General features: G+C 32.0%; 2 protein-coding genes across 2 annotated transcripts; both read left to right on the top strand.

Moving 5' to 3' along the window:
- Positions 1-1,546: 1,546 nt before the first annotated feature.
- Positions 1,547-2,464, top strand: LOC120148162 (chitinase 2-like). The gene has a single exon (XM_039161338.1). The coding sequence runs from the start codon at positions 1,547-1,549 to the stop codon at positions 2,462-2,464; it is 918 nt and encodes a 305-aa protein (XP_039017269.1).
- Positions 2,465-15,968: 13,504 nt separating this feature from the next.
- On the top strand, positions 15,969-18,909 carry LOC120148205 (two-component response regulator-like APRR9). The gene is made up of 3 exons (XM_039161375.1): positions 15,969-16,385; positions 18,352-18,516; positions 18,591-18,909. The coding sequence occupies exons 1-3, from the start codon at positions 16,053-16,055 to the stop codon at positions 18,762-18,764; spliced, it is 672 nt and encodes a 223-aa protein (XP_039017306.1). The 5' UTR covers positions 15,969-16,052; the 3' UTR covers positions 18,765-18,909.

The raw sequence follows: 18,909 nt of genomic DNA on the forward strand, positions 1-18,909 counted from the left end.
TCTTATAATATATTAAAGGACGGACTGAGATGCGACTAATAGAACAGTTATCCATGTGAAAATTTTAAATTGTTATAAATTTTAGATATTTTCTTTATATTTTTCATTGATAATTTATTTTCACCCCTAAAATTTTATAAATTCGTTATCCTCTACAATTTTAAAAATTTACCCTTAACATAATTGTGTCTTCTAATATACTATGAGAATAACCATGATCCCAATCGTAACGAACAAACATGAATAGCCTCGTTTTTGTGGATATGAATGGAATATAATAGCTTGATTTATTCTGAAATCAGATCCATGCATGTGGAACAATATTTAAGGATAAGATTCCTATTAAGCATGCATTACGACTTCCGGCCATTTAGTACGTGGCAGGCAATGGGGAAACACGAGAAGTGACTGTGTAGAAGTAGAGAAAGAAGGGGATATTATTATATGCCATTGTTATGAGGTGAAACAGTTGTTTACTTGGAACGCACTCTATGTATTTGCTGCGTATGCTTTACTTCTACACTAATCCTTACTCACCCTTTTCTTTCTTTAGATTTTGCATTGGAAAGCAAATATGATTCTTTTGTATGGATTTCCGTTGATTTAGATCAGAGACAAACATATTATTTTATGTTAGGGGACGAACTTCTAAAATTTTAGAAGCATCGTTTATATGATAAAATTGAAATTTTAGAGGATGGCTGCTCTTCTCTATCTATCCCGGGTTTGGATCATTTATATGACTATGTCTCATAGTATAATATGCTTATTTGCATGTAAGAAAGCAATTTATTTCAATTAAGAATTCATGTCAGAATCCCTAAATAATCAATTCCTTTTTATGAAAATGATCAAACTAGAGGGAAGGTGAGCTGGGCCACTTTAACCGAACTGTGAAGGGTTCTTTTTGAACAATATCAGGTGAGTTAGTCTGAACCATAACTTTACATTTGGGCAACAAATACAAAATGTAAAAGAAACAAAGATGAAAATAGCAAGGAAGCTTCTGTCAATGGAAGCATAATTTGTAATTGTTATATATGTATATATGGTCCCATGGTATGTTTTCAGAAGTCATCTGAGTCCACAACAGCATAGCTTGTTTAGTTTAATCTTTCATCTTAATTTTCTCCATTCAAACGGTAAGGACAGTATAAAGAGTTGCATTGGATAGTTAGAATAATAAATTTGAATAGCGTCAACTTAAATAATTAAACCATATCTCGTTTCCTTCGATTTTGTCAAAAACATAACATTAACAAATCATCATTTGTCATACTAAAAGCAATCAGACAATTTTGGCCAACATACCGGCCATTGTACTCAAGCCAGCAGAGGGCCAAGGCCGAATGAATAAATTTAAATCCTTTCTTAGATCTAACTGCATCCATATCGAAAAACTTCAAACAATAATTCATGAAGTATCCGATAGAACTTTGTTCGCGTTAAAAACGAAGTTTCTTGTTTTTTATACAATAATATCTCTATCCTATAAAGTGAAGCAAAATGTTTCAACTAAATAACTTGCAGAAAACCAAGTCTGGAAATGGAGTTCCATAGGATTCTTTCGGCTGCCTTCCTTTTCTTGCTGTTTCTTACCTGCAATGGTGATTCATTTTCCGGGAATTCCAATCTATTCCGAGAGTATATCGGTGCCGAATCTGACTCGATCAAGTTCTCGGATGTGCCTATAAACTCGGGTGTCGAGTTCCACTTCATTCTGGCCTTTGCAATCGACTATACTGATGACAATCATCCATCACCTGCAAATGGAAAGTTCAAAGCATTTTGGGAAATTAACAATCTTGGTCCGTGCCAAATTGGCTCATTAAAAGATAGTAATTCAAATGTGAAGATTGCTGTCAGCTTAGGGGGTGATAGTGTAGGCAAAGGTAAAGCCTTTTTCGCACCCAAGAAAGCCTTTTTCGCACCCAAGTCAAAGACAACTTGGGTTCAAAATGCTGTTTCTTCACTCACTGATATAATCAATCGGTACGACATCGACGGAATCGATATCGACTACGAACACTTCCGGTCGAGCCCCGAAATGTTTGCGGAATGCATCGGACAGCTCGTAACGATTCTGAAACAGAGTGGGACGATTTCGTTCGCTTCGATTGCTCCCTACGAAGAGATTAATAGCTACTATTTAGCTCTGTGGAGGAAATATGGACATGTAATTGACTATGTAAACTTCCAGTTCTACGCCTATGATAAGCTCAGTGTTTCCGGGTTTATAAGTAAGTTCAAAGAGCAAGCCTCTAATTACGGCGGAAGTCAGTTGTTGGCCAGCTTCCAGAGCGGCGGCCACGGCGGCCTGAGACCTTACGATGGATTTTTTGAAGCCTGCAACAAGTTGAAAGATGAAGGAAAGCTCGGTGGCATCTTTGTATGGTCTGCTGATGAATCAAAAAACAAGGGCTTTAAATACGAGAAGAAAGCTCAGGCTCTACTTGCTGCTTGATCAGTGTTTAATTATTAGGTAAACTAAGTCATCTCCTTCACCCTCATCTAGAGATTTAAAATTCCAGTGATTTTGACAGTAAACAATAGCATATAGAATAGTTCAAATACACACCCATTCTATCAACGCCATGAAAATAATAAACTATTTTAAGTCCTTTCTTTATCCCCATTTATTCGTCAAAAACTTTTTAAGAAAGAAGAACCGAGTTTTTACTTTTAGTTACATGCGAGTGTTGCAGGGTATGGAAAACAAAGTACTTGAACCTGGTTATACAGAAACCTGATATGACCCATCGCCTCATGGAATAATTTCGTATCCATTTGCAACATCAGCAAATTCCCATAATTATCATCTTAGTTCTATTTTCGTCATCTAACCATTTTTTAAGTTATCATTAATGTTATGTTTTTGTTTTATTTTAATCATTTATTATTAAAAAATTAACGATAATCCTAACATGTCACTATAATATAATGACACAACATCATCAGAAAATAAAAAAATATCACATCAACAGTAATGCTAAATTTTAAAAGTGGATGAGCAAAATGAAATCAAAATACAACGTTAGTAATAATTTTAAAAAAACAATAATTGGATGACCAAAATAAAACTAAAATGATAGTTGAATGACTAAATACATAATTTACTCCAAGTTATTATTGCGTTTAATATAATAATAATCGGAAATTTCTTGTTTTACGAAGAATTGTTTGTCATTTTCCTCAAGCTGTGACTTATTTTTTACACTGATTAACATCGGAAGTTGAAATGTTGATGCGTCGTTTGGTTGGTTAATGCAATGAATTGTGTAATTAAATCGATTATTTATTTCTATATAATACATCATTTATTATTATTTTATCCATAATATTATAAGATAATTTATTATAAATTATATAGTACCATATTTATCCATAGGTAATTAATTATACAAATATTTCTATTTATTACTATTTCATACATCATATACTATTAATTTATAATTATTTATCTTTAATATTATTATTTGAGTAAAATTCTAAAAATTACATTTCACCGTTTTAAAAGATAGCTTGAGTAAAGTGGTGTTTGTTTTTGTAAAGGTAAAAGGTCTGCAGTTTGCGGACCATATCTGCAGGCATCTGCAGCAGAAGAGGTAGACCAAAAGTTTGCAGTCTGCAATAAGAAGACTGTTTGTTTTTTAATGTCTGTAGACTGCTAAAATAAACTGAAATATAAATAAACTGATTTTTTAAACTATACTCAAATAATCATTTTCGTCAAATAAAGTATATTAGATATCGTTGAGTTATATAATATTTTTTTACTAAGTTTAATATTTTTTTCAAATAAAGTATATTAGATATCGTTGAGTTATATACAAATGATCATTTTCGTCAATAAAGTTTAAAAAATTATAAAATACTTATTAAATTTATTAAAAGATTATAAAATTATTAATAAATTTATCTAAATACTATAAAATAATTATTATATTATCAAACTTTTATAATTTATTACAACATTATAGTGACTATTTTGAAATAATTCATTAAATTTAATGACATTTTATAATTTTTTAAAAATTAATAGCAAAAATAGTTCTTTGAAGATAAGAGCTTTGAAGACATAAGTTCACGTCTGCGCCAAGAAGAGGACGCGCAGACGTTAGAAGAGCTTCTGTCTTCTAAAAAACAAACGGTCTGCGAAGTCCAATGTCTGCGTGTGGTCTGCGCGGCGCATACATAAGAGCTTTGAAGAACTTAAACAATGAAAACAAACACCACCTAAGTATCAATGTAGAAAAAAAAAGTTAGTCGTTTTCTTCATCTTCCTTTTTTTTTCTTTTTAACTTATGTCAATTTTATTGATCAATCTAATTTTTTTTAATTTTATATAACTGGTGGCGACACCAATTTTGATGTTTGTTGCAGTCCGTCGATTATTTTTTTCTGTTTTAGTTTTTCTAATAAGAATACTTATGTCTTTTTGACATGTTCTTTGCCTTTATGACACGTTTATGTCTGTCTTTGTGACACGTTTTTCTCTGTTTTTTGTTAGCATACCATTTTTTTGCCTTTTTTTCGTTGATCTTTTATTCTCAAGGTTGGATTTGACATAGCCACGACTAATCAAGATAGCGCTTATTCGTTATCATGTTGATATTCCCTGCTTTGAGCCCTTATATTGATTTGGATATACATTTTGCGTGCGTTGATAGTTTTCTCACGTCACTTGACTCTGATTTGCGATTTTTCGGTAGTATTCAATAGCTTCATCACTTTCATGGTTTGTTTGTCGATGCAGTCAGATTTATTCCTATTTTTATTTTGTTCAAGCATTGATTAGATTTTTTTAATCTTTTCTTTTTTTGGTCTTTGTGTGATCTAGGTGTGTAGACACTCATTTTCGTCCGGGGCTTATTTAGTATATATATTAATATAGTATAGTTTTTGAAAATATTTTTGAAAAAAATATAATATATAGTTTTTAGAAAACGGTTTTTGAAAACATATAATATATACTTTTTACAAAATCAATTTTTGAAAAAATATATATATATATAATTTTAAAAATAATTTTTGAAAAATATATTATATAGTTTTGAAAACGAATTTTGAAAATATATATATTATATAGTTTTGAAAACGCTTTTTGAAAATATATATTATATAGCTTTGAAAACAATTTTTGAAAATATATATATTATATAGTTTTGAAAACAATTTTTGAACATATATGTATTATATAGTTTTGAAAATGATTTTTGAAAATATATTATATAGTTTTGAAAATCAATTTTTGAAAACATATATATTACATAGTTTCGAAAATAATTTTTGAAAATATATATATATTATATAGTTTTAAAATTGATTTTTTTGAAAGCATATTATTTTTTAGTTTTTATTATATATCATATTAACATTATTTATTTTTATTAATATTTTTTCTGATTTTTGTTTTTTAGGTCTAACAAAAGTCATGCAATGGTCCAAAAAGGAAGCCCAACCGAGCATTCAAGCCTGATCCAACAAGTAAACCCGGTGAGAGGCCCAAACGTGCAGACCCAACAGAGGGTTAGAGTTTTCCAAACCCTAAGAAGACCAACTGGCGGCGGCGTGCTTGTAGGTCACGCGCCAGTCAAGTCTCAAAAACAGTTCGAAAAAGTCAAGACTGAGCCATCCCAATATTTCCAGTCAACATGAAACCGACCGGATTTTCCAACAACAAACGTCGAACAGGACTACAGTATCCCGTAATATCCGGTAACAAACCCCGTCGGAGGGACTATATATACGATGGAACTCAACACAAAAAGGGAAGCAAAAATACGAAGATCAAGCAAACAGAGGTTGAGCAAACCAAACAACCCAAAAACACACAAAAAAATCATTCGAATATAGCAAAAAAAATAAAAACATTAAAGCCTTCACCGAATGCCACCGGGAAAGCGTAAGGACTATGTCGAGAAACCTAGGGTCGCCGGAGAACAAAGAATCTCGTCGAAAACCAAGGTAAAGGTCGAAGCTTTGGGATCTAGATCTATTCCGATCTAAACTTTCTTTTGATTTTTTGAGGGTGGATTCGGGTTTACGGGGACGAGGAAGATTTTTTGGTTGAGTTTGGTTTTTTCGGCCATCGATGGTGGTGGCCGGAGCGACGGTAGGTGGCCACCAGACGGTAGCCGGTAATCGGGGCCGAATGAGGAGAGGGGAGAGTGTTTGAGGGTTGAGAGAGTTTTTTTTGAATGGTTTGATTTTTTTTTGTTTTAGGGTATTTATAACCGAGGGATTAGGTTATAATTAACTAATAGTTAAATTATTTTTGCAGTCCCTTATATTTTAATTTGTAATTCGTTTTGGTCACTCACCTTAATTTTGCCTCTCAATTTTCAATTAATTCAATTTAACCCTTCATTGTATTTATTATATTTCACGATTTAGTCCCCTAACATTTTATATTTTTTGCAGCTCATTTTCTTGTATTAATTAGATCCATAAATTTCAATTTAATTCAATTTGATCCTTTAATTTTTTATCTATTTATTTATTTATTTATTTACTTTTCTGATTTAGTATTTTATTAACATTTTTTTCTTTTAACATTCTTTATCTTATTTTTATTTCTTTCAAAATTTAGCATTTTTTATTTTATTTATTTCACAATTGAATAATTCTTTTGACTTTTTAGTGGCAATTTTAACTAATTAAAGGTAAGTAATTCGAATCGAGTCTTTAAATTCTAATTTTAATTTTAATTTTTACAATTAAGACAACCGATAAATTAAAATGGTATCGAAGGGGCAGTTCAAGGGTGCTAATCATTCCTTGACTGTAACCGACTCCCGAATCTGACATATTTCTGGTAAAACGCAGATCATGTAAGATGGTGTCTTATCAACCAAATATTTTACGGAAAATAAAAGATCGGTGGCGACTCTAACGTGTTTTATTTAAGTCGAAGCCCAATTCCGGACCCACCCGAAAGACGGTTACGACAAGGTGGTTAGTTTTTATGTGAATAATTATAGGAAAATGTCCTAATTATAATTTAGTTTATGTTTACAGTTAAGCTTGTAAATCTTTATTGTGATTTTGGATAGTTTCTATTTTTAATAAAACTAACTGATTTCTGTATAAAAAAATAGTTTAAGTTAACAGTTCTTTAAAATCTCAATTCATACTTATCTACAACTCGTTAAATTAATATTTTTTATTAAAGTTACTAAAATTGACATTGATTATATTTTTAAATTATTTTAAAAAAATGTTAAAAAAATAGACTTGATATCATATGAATGCAACTATAAAATTATAGTTTTCTATTACGAAATACCAAATAATAATATTAATTTATCACTTATTATCATAATATAAAGCTCTTATTTATCTCAACTCAATAACTTAATAAAAGTCCTAATCTATTAAAATTTGCAATTTGTTGTGGATTTTGACTCTATTTTTAAAAAAAATAAATACAAAGTCCTTTTGTGCTCTCTTGGTCTTCATCTATTTCCTTATCTCTATAAAAATAACTTATGTAAGTTCCTTCTTTACATTTTTCATTCATGGATTTTAATTCGAATTAAAACAGAATTCGAGTTATAAACTCTTAATATTAATTGATTAATTAATTTATCTGGCTATTTTTGCTCTCAGCTTGTGCTTAATCCCCTAACCAGCATGGATTTGAAGGATTTCGTAAATTTTAGGGTAAAGAATACAAATAGTCCTCGATTATAGGGTATTATTTTATTAAGTCTCTCGATTATTAAAAGTTACAAAATGGTCATATTATAGAGTGTTGCTTTGTTAATCATCGACTATTAAAAGTTACAAAATGGTCATCCGACTATTCATTACGTTCCAAACTCGTCATTTTTCTTTAAAAATAGACGAAATTTTACGTTGAACGTTAACTTGTTGACTTTGATATGATAAAACTTGATCCCAAAATCTCAAAAGACTATATCATATACAATCATCATGTTAACATCCAACTTAAACAATAACCAATTTTTTAACGGAAAAGGACGAGTCTGAAATATAACAAATAGTCGGGTGATCACTTTATAACTTTTAATAATCAATAGACTCAACAAAGTAGCACTCCATAGTCGAATGGCCATTTTTTAACCTTTAATAATCAATGAACTTAATAAAGCAACATCTTATGGTCAGGACCATTTGCGTTCTCTACGTTAAATTTCATTTGTAAGTTGCTTTTTTCCGTCAAGAACTGAGTCATATTCGAATAAAAAGGTTGTAGAACGAAATTATAGAAACTTGATTTATGCAGAAAGTGAATATTACTTTGAGATGGAATTAGAGGTAAATGTTACCACGGAGGTCGGGAAGAAATTGGGGATGATGTTTAAGGCTACAGATAATGTCGTTGCTGCCAGGCTGGAAGAAATCGAGAATTCAGGTGAGTCTTGAGAGGTGCGAAAGGTACGTGCTGCTCTTCTCAATGTGTGTGATTTGGTTATTCTAATGAATTGTTTTGCTTTAACTTGGAATGTGAGAGGATTGGGGAAGCCAGAAAAAGTTGGGTCCATTAGACGTGTTATCGAGTCAAGTAGACTTAATATGGTGTTTTTACAAGAATCGAAGATGTCCGTTATGAAACTGGGTATTCTGAAAAGGTTTCAAGGTCCTAAGCTGGGTGAATCGGCTTTTTTTCTTTCGAAGGGAGCATCTGGAGGATTAATATCGCTTTGGGACAGTAACTTCATGAAAGCTGATAGGATTGTATTGAACAAATTTTTTGCCGTTGAAGGATCGCTTGTCATGGCTAAGTCGAAAATTATTGCGATTAACATGTATGCGCTGAATTGTCCTAACCAAATGAGGAGTTTCTTCGAGCAGTTGAGTGAGTTTATTGCTATGCTAGGGTGCCTACCATTGTAGGAGGGGACTTTAATACAGTTAAATCAGACGATGAAAAAGTCGGGGAAGTGGTTTGTGCAGGTTCAATGAATGCGTTTATAGAGTTCATATAGTCGAATAAGCTAATGGATTTACCGATGTCTGGAAGTTGCTTCACGTGGTTTCGAGGGGTTCATCCATCTCAGCTAGTAGACTGGATAGGTTCCTCTTTTCTCAGGAGATTTTGCTATGGTTTCCACACATGATACAATATACGTTTCCCTCGGTGGTCATAAGTGAAGCTCGCCCTAAAGGAAAAAGGTCATTCAAATCGTTTTCGCATTGGGGTGACGACCAGGCTATGTTGAACTAGTAAAGGCGGTACGTTGCATATGTAAAAATAAAGGGATTGCTGTTATGTTGAGCGATCTGAAGGTGGCCTCTAAGGAATAGGCAGTGAAAGTTTCGTCGGTGGATCCAGAACCCCCAATAGTAATTGAAAGGAAGATTGCCAAGTTGGAAAATTATCTAATTCAGTTCGAATTTAATGTCGGGGTAGCAGCGGAGGTTCAGAAATTAAAAATGTCTCTATGGTCGAAGTACAGGAGGTGGTGACTTCAGAAATCGAGGCTCAAGTGGTTTGAGGCAGGAGACAAGAATACCATGCGGTTGCTTCTTCAAGAGGTAATCAAAGTCGAATTCAATCCGTTAGGCTGAGCTATGTTGAATATAAAGATCCTATGCTGATATCGAAGTTGATTGCCAAGCATTTTCGAGATAATTATAATAAGGTGCGATCACTCCCTGTTAAAAGCTTGGGGATTCAGTTCGGAAGCTATGTGCGGCCTCAAGGAGAGCTATTGAAGGGTCGTTCTCTGAGGAAGAAGTCTGGACAGTTATTAAATCGTCGGATGGGCCTTTGGCCCTAGACCTGAGGTTGATTTTCATGTTTCCTGGTAGTTTTAAATTTTTTTATTTAAAATTAAAAAAATTATATATATATATATATATATATATATATATATATATATATAAAAAAAACAGTAATTTTGAAATAAACTCAAAACTTTGAAAACTTTCATTTCAACCCCTAAACCCACGTCGGCCGCCACCTTTTGCCGTAGACGAAGCTCCACCCGACCTCCCCTCCCTTCGGTGACCAAAACCCCCATGAGATTGTGACTGATCGACATTCGATCGATGACAAATCAACATTTTATACCCCGCGAACCCTAGGATGAAAATTACGATCCCATGCGATTCCGACGATCGATCGACCGTCAATCAATCACGATTTCATGGGGGGGGGTTTGGTCACCGAGGGGAGGGGAGGTCGGGTGGAGCTTTGTCGACGACAAAAGCCGACGGCCGGCGTGGGTTTAGGGGTTGAAATGAAGGTTTTCAAAGTTTTGAGTTTATTTCAAAAAAATTGTTTTCTTTTTAAAAATATATATATAATTTTAATTTTTTTTGTTTTAAATATTTTTTTTAAAATTACCAAGTTGTGATACATGCTACTTAATGACCAAAATTAAAAGTTGGTCACGGCTTCACCTATTTTGAGTCATAGAATTAAACGTTAAGCACCAAAATGGAACGAAATAAACGCTAGGCACCAAACTAGAATGAAATAAAGGTTAAGCACTAAATTGGAACCAAAGACATATGTTGGACATCTTTTGTATATTTAATCCTATTTTTAACTATATTTAAGAATAAAGAATAATAATATACTCAACATCATCCACTTATTATAATATTGTTTCTGCTAACAATGAATTAAATAATAATGTTAATATTATCACGTATCATCCTAATATAAAACTCCTATTTAATTGTCTCACTTCATTAACTTAAAAAGAGTCCCAGTCTATTAAAATTTGCAGTTTGCTGTGGATTTTCTTTTTAATTTTAAAAACTAACTCTAATTATACAAAAAACAATCTTATTTACCTCTTTGTTGCTTTTCATCTATTTCCTTACCTCTATAAAGTAACATAGGGTTGTTTCGGCTGCAACAATTCTTCCATTCTATTCCAATGGCGACGCCTCCAGTTTCAAACAGCACTCCAGTTCATATTAAAACTAGTGCCTTTTTATGTCGTCATTGCAGAACTCTACTTGTGACCCTTAGAAATTTCAATGGCCGGGTATCAACTCTCTTTATATAACGATTTATCGTGATTACTTGTTTTAATTGTCACCCTTTCTTTTCTAATTATTTTTTAAATGATTCTATAGAATATCTAAACTTTACTTGTTCGGGAGTATAAAAAAGGTTGATTTCTTTTGAATTAACATGATTTGGTGTTTGAAATTTGAACCAAATTCAGATAAGAGGACCGGTGGAGGGAATTCTTTGCAAAAGACTGTAAGACATTTCATCGAACAACCCCATGACCCAAAACTGCATTTCATTGTGTATTAATAATTGTGCTTCCTTGATATACAGTGTCGGTGTTCATACCGATAGTTCAACGCCTCCCCGGTTTCAACACCAAGTGGCAGTGGTGAGTGTCAGCTGCAACGGATGCAACCAGCACGTTGGCGAGAGATATGTGAGTTCCTGCTTTACGTTCTTCGAATCAAAATAGAATTCGAGTTATAAACTGTTAACATTAACTAATTAATTTATTTGTCTGGTGTTTACTGTTCTCAGCTTGTGCTTGACCCGCCTAACCAGCATGGATATGAAGGACGTTACAAATTATATTTGTAAGTTATTTTTTCCCTTCAAATACGGAATCATATTCGAATAAAAAAGGTTGCAGAATGAAATTATAGAAACTTGATTTATGCAGAGACAGGATATTACTCTGGGACGAAATCCGATTGCGTGATGCTGAGACACGCAAGCCAATCGATGATAATATTGAATCCTTCAAGTCAAAGTGCACAATTTCTACAAGGAAAAACTGCTGGTTTCATAGATTTTAGGGCATGTGTTATATTTCTATTGCTTCATGTTTTATGCTCATTCTATTGCACGTCAAATTTGAATTCTTCTCGACATTTTTTTTAAAAGTTAAGAAAATTTTATTAGATTGCAATAAAAACATAGCATTGTTAGGGGTCTCGTTAAAATAAAAACCAACCTTGCTATAATTCATCCTAAATCGGATTTCAAAATAAAAATAGGGATGGGTCGGAAAAAGAAACTAACATCCTTAATTTAAACACGAGAAAAAAAAAATCTCAGAAAAGATCACCATGCGTAACAAAGATAAGAAAATAATCATGTTGTATCACAAGGCAAAAAGGAATGTGGAGCAAAAGGAGATATTGATTGTGACCAAATGTACATAGTGGATAAACACACGACACCAAAATAACATGAATATGTTTTGTTTCTTGTTCTTATTCGGAAGTAGTCATGTTAATCAACAAACACCCAAATTTCATTATCAAAACTTAGACTCGTTTAGAGACTTCTGTGGTAACAAGCAACGAATAAGAAGATTTTCTGGCATTTTTTCCAATACGTTTTCAATCATCATTCAGACGACAAATTTAAAATTGCTACGGCACATAGCTAAGCCAACTTCAGAGAGAAATCTTTTCATTTCCTGTAATGCTCCATGATTGAAAACCTAACCAACTAAATTGAAGTTGACTCTCCACGGTGAGATATCTTGATGTTCTCTTTGTAATGCATCGGGTTTGGAGACTCAAAAGAATTACAAAATGATCGAGTTCAAGGGATGTTTTCCAATGCTTAAATCGATAAAGTGCGTTATCGGAGTATTTACAAAAAAAAAAAAATGAAAGAGAGAAAACTACAAAATCTGAATTAGTCTTCTTTTTTCTTTTTTTCTCTCTCAATCTTTGCACGAAAATAGCCGCATGACAAGGACTATATGTAATGCTTGATGCGCCTTATCTCAAAACGGCCGTTCGCCACTTGTTTCTCCATCACTGTCCGTCAACCTCCCACCAACAACTTTCTTTTAAAGATTAATTGAATGAACCTGATCATTGCTAGTGTGTTGTTTGGAAACGGCCCTTAAATACGAGAAGCAATTCACATGCTAAAGTACGAACCTCTGATCAGGGATGGACTGTGAATAGAGATGATGATAAGTTGATATGGGTCGGATTTTATTTTTGGGCATCCAAACTTAACTTGAAAATTAAATACTTTCACTCGTATTCGATCCTATTTAGGTTTATAAGGATCCCATCCGACTCAAAATCTAACATTATTTTTAAGTCAAAGTCCACACATGTATAGAAAGACTTTATTGAAAAGAATAATATAGAAATCAAGGAGTATTATTATAATTTTCTCTAAAATTATAAAAGATAATTATAATATTATGTCAAGTTGAGTTTTCTCCCTAAACTCAATTCTAATTCCATCTTTAAAAAATTCGACCCGAACTTGGACTCGAATTTTTTAAATAAAAATTGATCCGATCGTATAGGGTCAGAATCCGTAGGGTTCATATGAAACTGGCATCCCTAATCGAGTAGATGACGAGAACAGTCACTCCCTTTAAAAATTCTAAATTTTCATATTATTTAGTATTTTTTTTATTGATAATTTATTTTTATCTTAAAATCTGATAGGTTAATTTTCTCCGAAATAAAATCCTAGTTCGTTTGTGCCTACAGTGGTGGGCATAATTTGATTGTTTTTAAAATAAAATTAAGATAATTAAGCACTCAGCGTAGTGGAGGGCCTATTTCAAGTGTAACATCAAAGCTTTTTCTATATAAGTTTTGTTGGATTGATGAACCTTTCCAAGTCATAAAAAAAAAAATACAAGCCAAGCTACGTTCATATCGATAGAACTATGTAGAAGCTCTTAATTAATGATTCTACAGCTTTTGTTTGTGTCCACTTTTTTACTCTCAATTTTATTGGCGAAAACAATCCTTCCGTTGACTGTCCAAATTAAGGGGAATATCCAACACTCTTTTAACCTACCCATTTACCTGATTTAGGGAAAACGCCCCACGCATTTAATATTTCCCACTTCTTCAGACTTTACTTTTTCACATCCATGGGTTGACAGCATGATAGTTGTAAAATATGAGCCACATGCATACGGGTCAATGAATCACTCATGTATGGTGGCGAAACTGTTCCGCCTATTTCTCCTTCCCTACAAAGAGCCTTTACCACCTACCCTTTGTTGCTTCACAGCCATATTTTCATTATCTTTATGCTCTCCTAAATTCACCCTTTCTATCATAGATTTCTTATGTTTCCCCGGACTTATTACTGAAGCTATACTTTCGTTGTCATTCCTTGCATATTTTATCCCGAAGTTTTTAAAGTTTTATATCCTACGATCAGTTATAAGATCATTGACAAACTCACGTGACCTACTAGCAAGAGACGGAGCCACCTTACGGATGGGAGGGGCATAATTGATGGGATAACTATATTTTAGGTCATTGAACATTTTAAAACTATTACAATTAAGTATTTGTCTCCCTCCCCCAAAATTTATTGGTATAATTAATTTTGGGATAGTCTCAGTTTTAAAATTAATAGAATTAAGTCTTGACCCAAAATTTATATGATTTAATTATTTTTTAAGACATTTAAATTTTAAAATTAGTAGAATTAAACCCTCAATCTCTTTTTTTATGATTCAATTACTTTTTAATATCCTATTTATTTTAAAATTAAACAACTTATCCCAAGAATTTAAATTACGATTATGGTAACATCTTTGGTTGCGTTGTGTTTATCACGATTATGACAATAGCAGATGCTATTAAGGTATCGCAATTGAACAATAACAATTTCATATGACATCTTTATTACTATATAACATCCACTATTTCGATAGCGAATTGCTATTTAAATTCTTGTTTGCCCCCCTCATAATTTAATTCTGACTCCGTCTCTGCTACTGGTTAAATCTATTATCTCACAGCCATATTTATTTATCATATCAACCTACAAATAATCATTATCACCCTAATCTTGAAACTAGTATTAATGACGTGTCTATATATATATATATCACTATGCAACATTGGAGAAAGGTAGGACTTTCTAAATTATTCATCATCTTCTTCGTTTCGTTCATTCTCTTTTTTTTCTTCTACCGAACAATTTTATGTTGTTTTCCACTCAAAACACAAGGGATGAATCATCCAAAATCACCATAACTATTCATATCTTGAATATATGCATATGATTCGGATATATTAATTTTTGGTATATAAAATATTACATTTATAAACACATTCGAATTTAAATTTATGTGAATGTTTCATTATAAAACGGATTATAATTTATAAGCAGAGGAAGAATGAAACGGTTCATCAACTTGGCAGGTTAGGACTGTTAAAGCGGACGTGTTTCAGCATGAAAATTATGGAACTGGTTGTTAATCAACTAAGTACCAAGGACCGAAATATGGAGTAATCTTTATTCTTTAATTACATGGGAGCATCGGTGCGTGGCATAAAGTAGTCTCGATTGCTATCATTTCCCGTGGGTGACTAAGTCCCTGTAATCAATGTTTGTGTCGAGTTTTTGTATTTAATTTTACTTTTGATACAATTACATTATATAAATTTTGATATAATTATGTATATATTGGTGTTTTATTTGGCATATCTAATATTATTAGGTCAACGAGGATGAGAGAGACTGAACGTTGAAGTGATTCCCATGGACCTACTACATTGAGAAGATGCTAATCTACTATTGGGGTCCCCATTGATTCTTCCGGATTGTTTAGTTTCCAGAAGCATTTCTTTTTGTTTTCAATGTGTTCATTATGGTGAAAAGATCCGAGTCAACTATTCGTATTTATAAGAGGAGGAGATGATCCTCATTCCCTTCTTTGTCCAATGCCACGTGGCAATTGATGGTTGGGCGGCTTGTCTAGATGGCGGCTATCAATGAGAAGCTCAAGGTCATTCTCTTCATACCTACTGGGCATTTCATGTGACTGCTAGGAGCATGTGCATATCCACGCTTCGTTGTTTACCATGGCCGAGTGAAGAGTATTTGTTTCATGACATTTTAAGTCGAACGTTATTATATTTCGAAACTAAAAAAAAAAAAAATTCAATGCTGTGCACCTTAGGATGACATGATGTTAATGTCAGCATCCATCTTCCTTGGGCTCATCATAAGTAGCTGCTCTGCACCTCTCTGCTCTCTTCAACCTCCTCTTTTCTTTTCTTCATCTTTTCTTTACGCTTCAAAAAAAAAAAAAAAGAACAAAATTAAGCCAACCAGAGCCACGCGCCCACTCGCTATGTACGGTCGTCCAACATTCCCGCTCTCTTCCTCCGAGTTTCTCTGCGACTTACTGACTTCTCCCCACGTCATGTCTTCGCCGTTAAGTCCGCTATCTCAACTCACTGTATCCAACTCGGCGACCGAGGTGGTTCAGAGTGGCAGCAGCAGCAGCAGCAGCTACAGTTCCCCGAGCTCCCGCACACAGACACCAAGTTTCTTTAGAAGCGTCAGTAGCCATTCCCTTCAAAGCAATGACCTTCGTTGTCGTTTCGCCTCGAGCCTTAACGACTTCATTGACTCCGGTTCTGGTTCGGTGAGGAGAGTTTTCCGTACCGGTGATTTACACCAGGTTAGTTATATTCATGAGTTTAACTTCACCTAATAAAATATAGGGTTTAATGTTTATTGGTAAAGTATACCCATTACAATGTTATTTTGTTGAGTTCTATTATTAGTAAAATATAAAATTAATCTCTTTATTATAATTATAAGGTGTTGATTTATTGAGTTATATTATTATTAAAAATTATAAAATAATTTCATTATTATAAGATGTTATTTTGTTGAGTCTCTCGATTATAAAAAGTTATAAAGTGATCATTTGACTATTTATATATTTCAAACTCGTCATTTTATGTTAAAGAATTGATAATCGTCTGAATTTAATGTTAATTTGATATTACATGATAAAATTTTATTATATCTCATTTAATATATTAAATTCCATCTTAAAATCTGCAGTCAATTTTTTAACAAGAAATGATGAGTTTAAAACATATGAATAATTGATATTATCATTTTGTAACTTTTAATAGTCAGTAAACTCAACAAAATAATGTCTTATAATCGGGGATTCAATAAAACATCACTTTATAGTCGGAGGATCATTTGTGTTATTTAATTGATTTAAACATTTTGATGTCTTTTTTTTAATTTTAACCTAGAAAACTAATTTGTGTCAAAAACAATTTTTGTATTCTTACATAATCTTTTTTAAACACTTATAAAATCTAAATAAAAATAATTCATATTCTAACTCTAAACTCTACTGTCTTTGCTTACATTAATGCTATAATTACAAGTCAAAACATAAAAAATCGTTCAAAATATTTAATTTAAAAATACAAAATGAATTTTCCTAAAATCTTTAGATTTAAGACAAGAGAAAAGGTTTAATTGAAAAGGATGATAAAAACTCATAAACAATATTTAAAATTACATTAAAATTTTCAAGTTTTCAAAATTATGATAAAATAGTATAATTTTTTTCTTAAAAATATCCAATTATAATTAGACATGAGTTACGTGCACAAAAATATTAACATCGTCATAGATCATTTTTAATTAGGGTAAACTACATGTGTAGTACCTAAACTATCATTTGTGTCCGTTTTAGTACCTAAAATTTTATTTTTTTCAAAACAATATCTAAAGTTTACTTTTTATTTCATTTTGATACCATGTCGTTGAAAATTTATGTATTAAAATGAAATAAAAAGTTAACAATAAGGTACTAGAATGAAACAAAAAGTAAACGTCGGGTACTAAAATGAAACAAAAAGTAAACGTCGGGTACTAAAATGAAACAAAAAGTAAACATTAGGTATGATTTTTAAAAAAATTAAAAGTTTAAGTACTAAAACAAAACAGAAGTGATACTTTAAGTATTAAACATGTAGTTTACCCTTTTAATTATTAACATTTAAAATGTATATTAAACAAATTACTGTCTTTTTTTTTCAAGAACAGTCGATATGCTTGATTTCAAAATTAATAAGAACTTAAAAAATTCAAATAAAAATATTTAATTGAATTTAAATCAAATAACTACAATTTTAAAATTTTAAAGTGAAATATTCACTCTTAAAACATATAGGACGAAAGTGACCTTCAGTAAAAAGATCAAAAGGTAAATTATATATTTAATATTTAAACTATTAGTTTTAATTTATTTTAATATTTAAACTTTTAATTTTTTAAAATCATACTTAATGTTTAATTTTTATTTCATTTTAGTACATGTCACTAAAAACTCAACGCGTTTAGTACCTAAATTATTAATTTTTTCCCGTTTTAATATCTAAACTTTTAATTTTTTTTCAAAACTTAACTTACAATTTCGAATGGGGATACTAGAATGAAACAAAAACAAAATTTTTTAATGGAGTACTAAAATGAAATAAAAACTAAATTTTATGTATGATTTAAAAAACTAAAAGTTTAAGTACTAAAATGACTAAAACAGATAGAATAGGTACTAATTACGTAGTTTACCCAAGACTAAAATGTTGTCTTTTCGTAATGATGATGGGCAGGTGCAGCAGTATGGTAGGAGGGCAGAGAGTCAACTGTCAATCGAGAGCAATGCAATCATTGAAGGAATGAACAGAGCCTGCCGCTACAGTCCCCAGGAAAAGAAGGAAAGGATTCAAAGATACCGAACCAAACGAAATCACAGGAATTTCAATAAAAAGATTAAGGTATCTTAATTATTCACTCTTAACTCTTAATTCCAGTGGTTTCGTTGTTACTAATACTAATATAAATATGGCAGTACGCATGCAGGAAAAGATTGGCAGACAGCAGGCCACGCATCCGAGGGCGGTTCATAAGAAATACAGAAATTGAAAACGATCACTTGGATGGTGAAGAAGAAGAAGATGATGATGAGATTAATTGGATCAGCTTTCTTGATATTCACTCCCACCAACTGCTTCCTAACCCTTAATGTTTAACGATTCTTCTGCTTGTTTTCCTTTAAAATTTATGCTTAAGTCTTTCAAAAGGGTGTTGTAAATACGATCGGTGACATTATTCATACCAGAGTATGGAGAATTGCAAGCTTTATATAAATGGCAGACAAGAAGACTTGC

Source organism: Hibiscus syriacus, unplaced genomic scaffold, assembly GCF_006381635.1.
Source record: "Hibiscus syriacus cultivar Baekdansim isolate YM2019G1 unplaced genomic scaffold, ASM638163v2 tig00110954_pilon, whole genome shotgun sequence".
NCBI lineage: Eukaryota > Viridiplantae > Streptophyta > Magnoliopsida > Malvales > Malvaceae > Hibiscus > Hibiscus syriacus.

Bases quoted from the DNA above. Each gene is read 5' to 3' on its own strand.
- LOC120148162 (XM_039161338.1), top strand. From the start codon at position 1,547: ATGGAGTTCCATAGGATTCTTTCGGCTGCCTTCCTTTTCTTGCTGTTT.
- LOC120148205 (XM_039161375.1), top strand. From the start codon at position 16,053: ATGTACGGTCGTCCAACATTCCCGCTCTCTTCCTCCGAGTTTCTCTGC. The intron at 16,386-18,351 runs GTTAGTTATATT...GATGATGGGCAG, and splicing joins GTACCGGTGATTTACACCAG to GTGCAGCAGTATGGTAGGAG. The intron at 18,517-18,590 runs GTATCTTAATTA...TAAATATGGCAG, and splicing joins ATTTCAATAAAAAGATTAAG to TACGCATGCAGGAAAAGATT.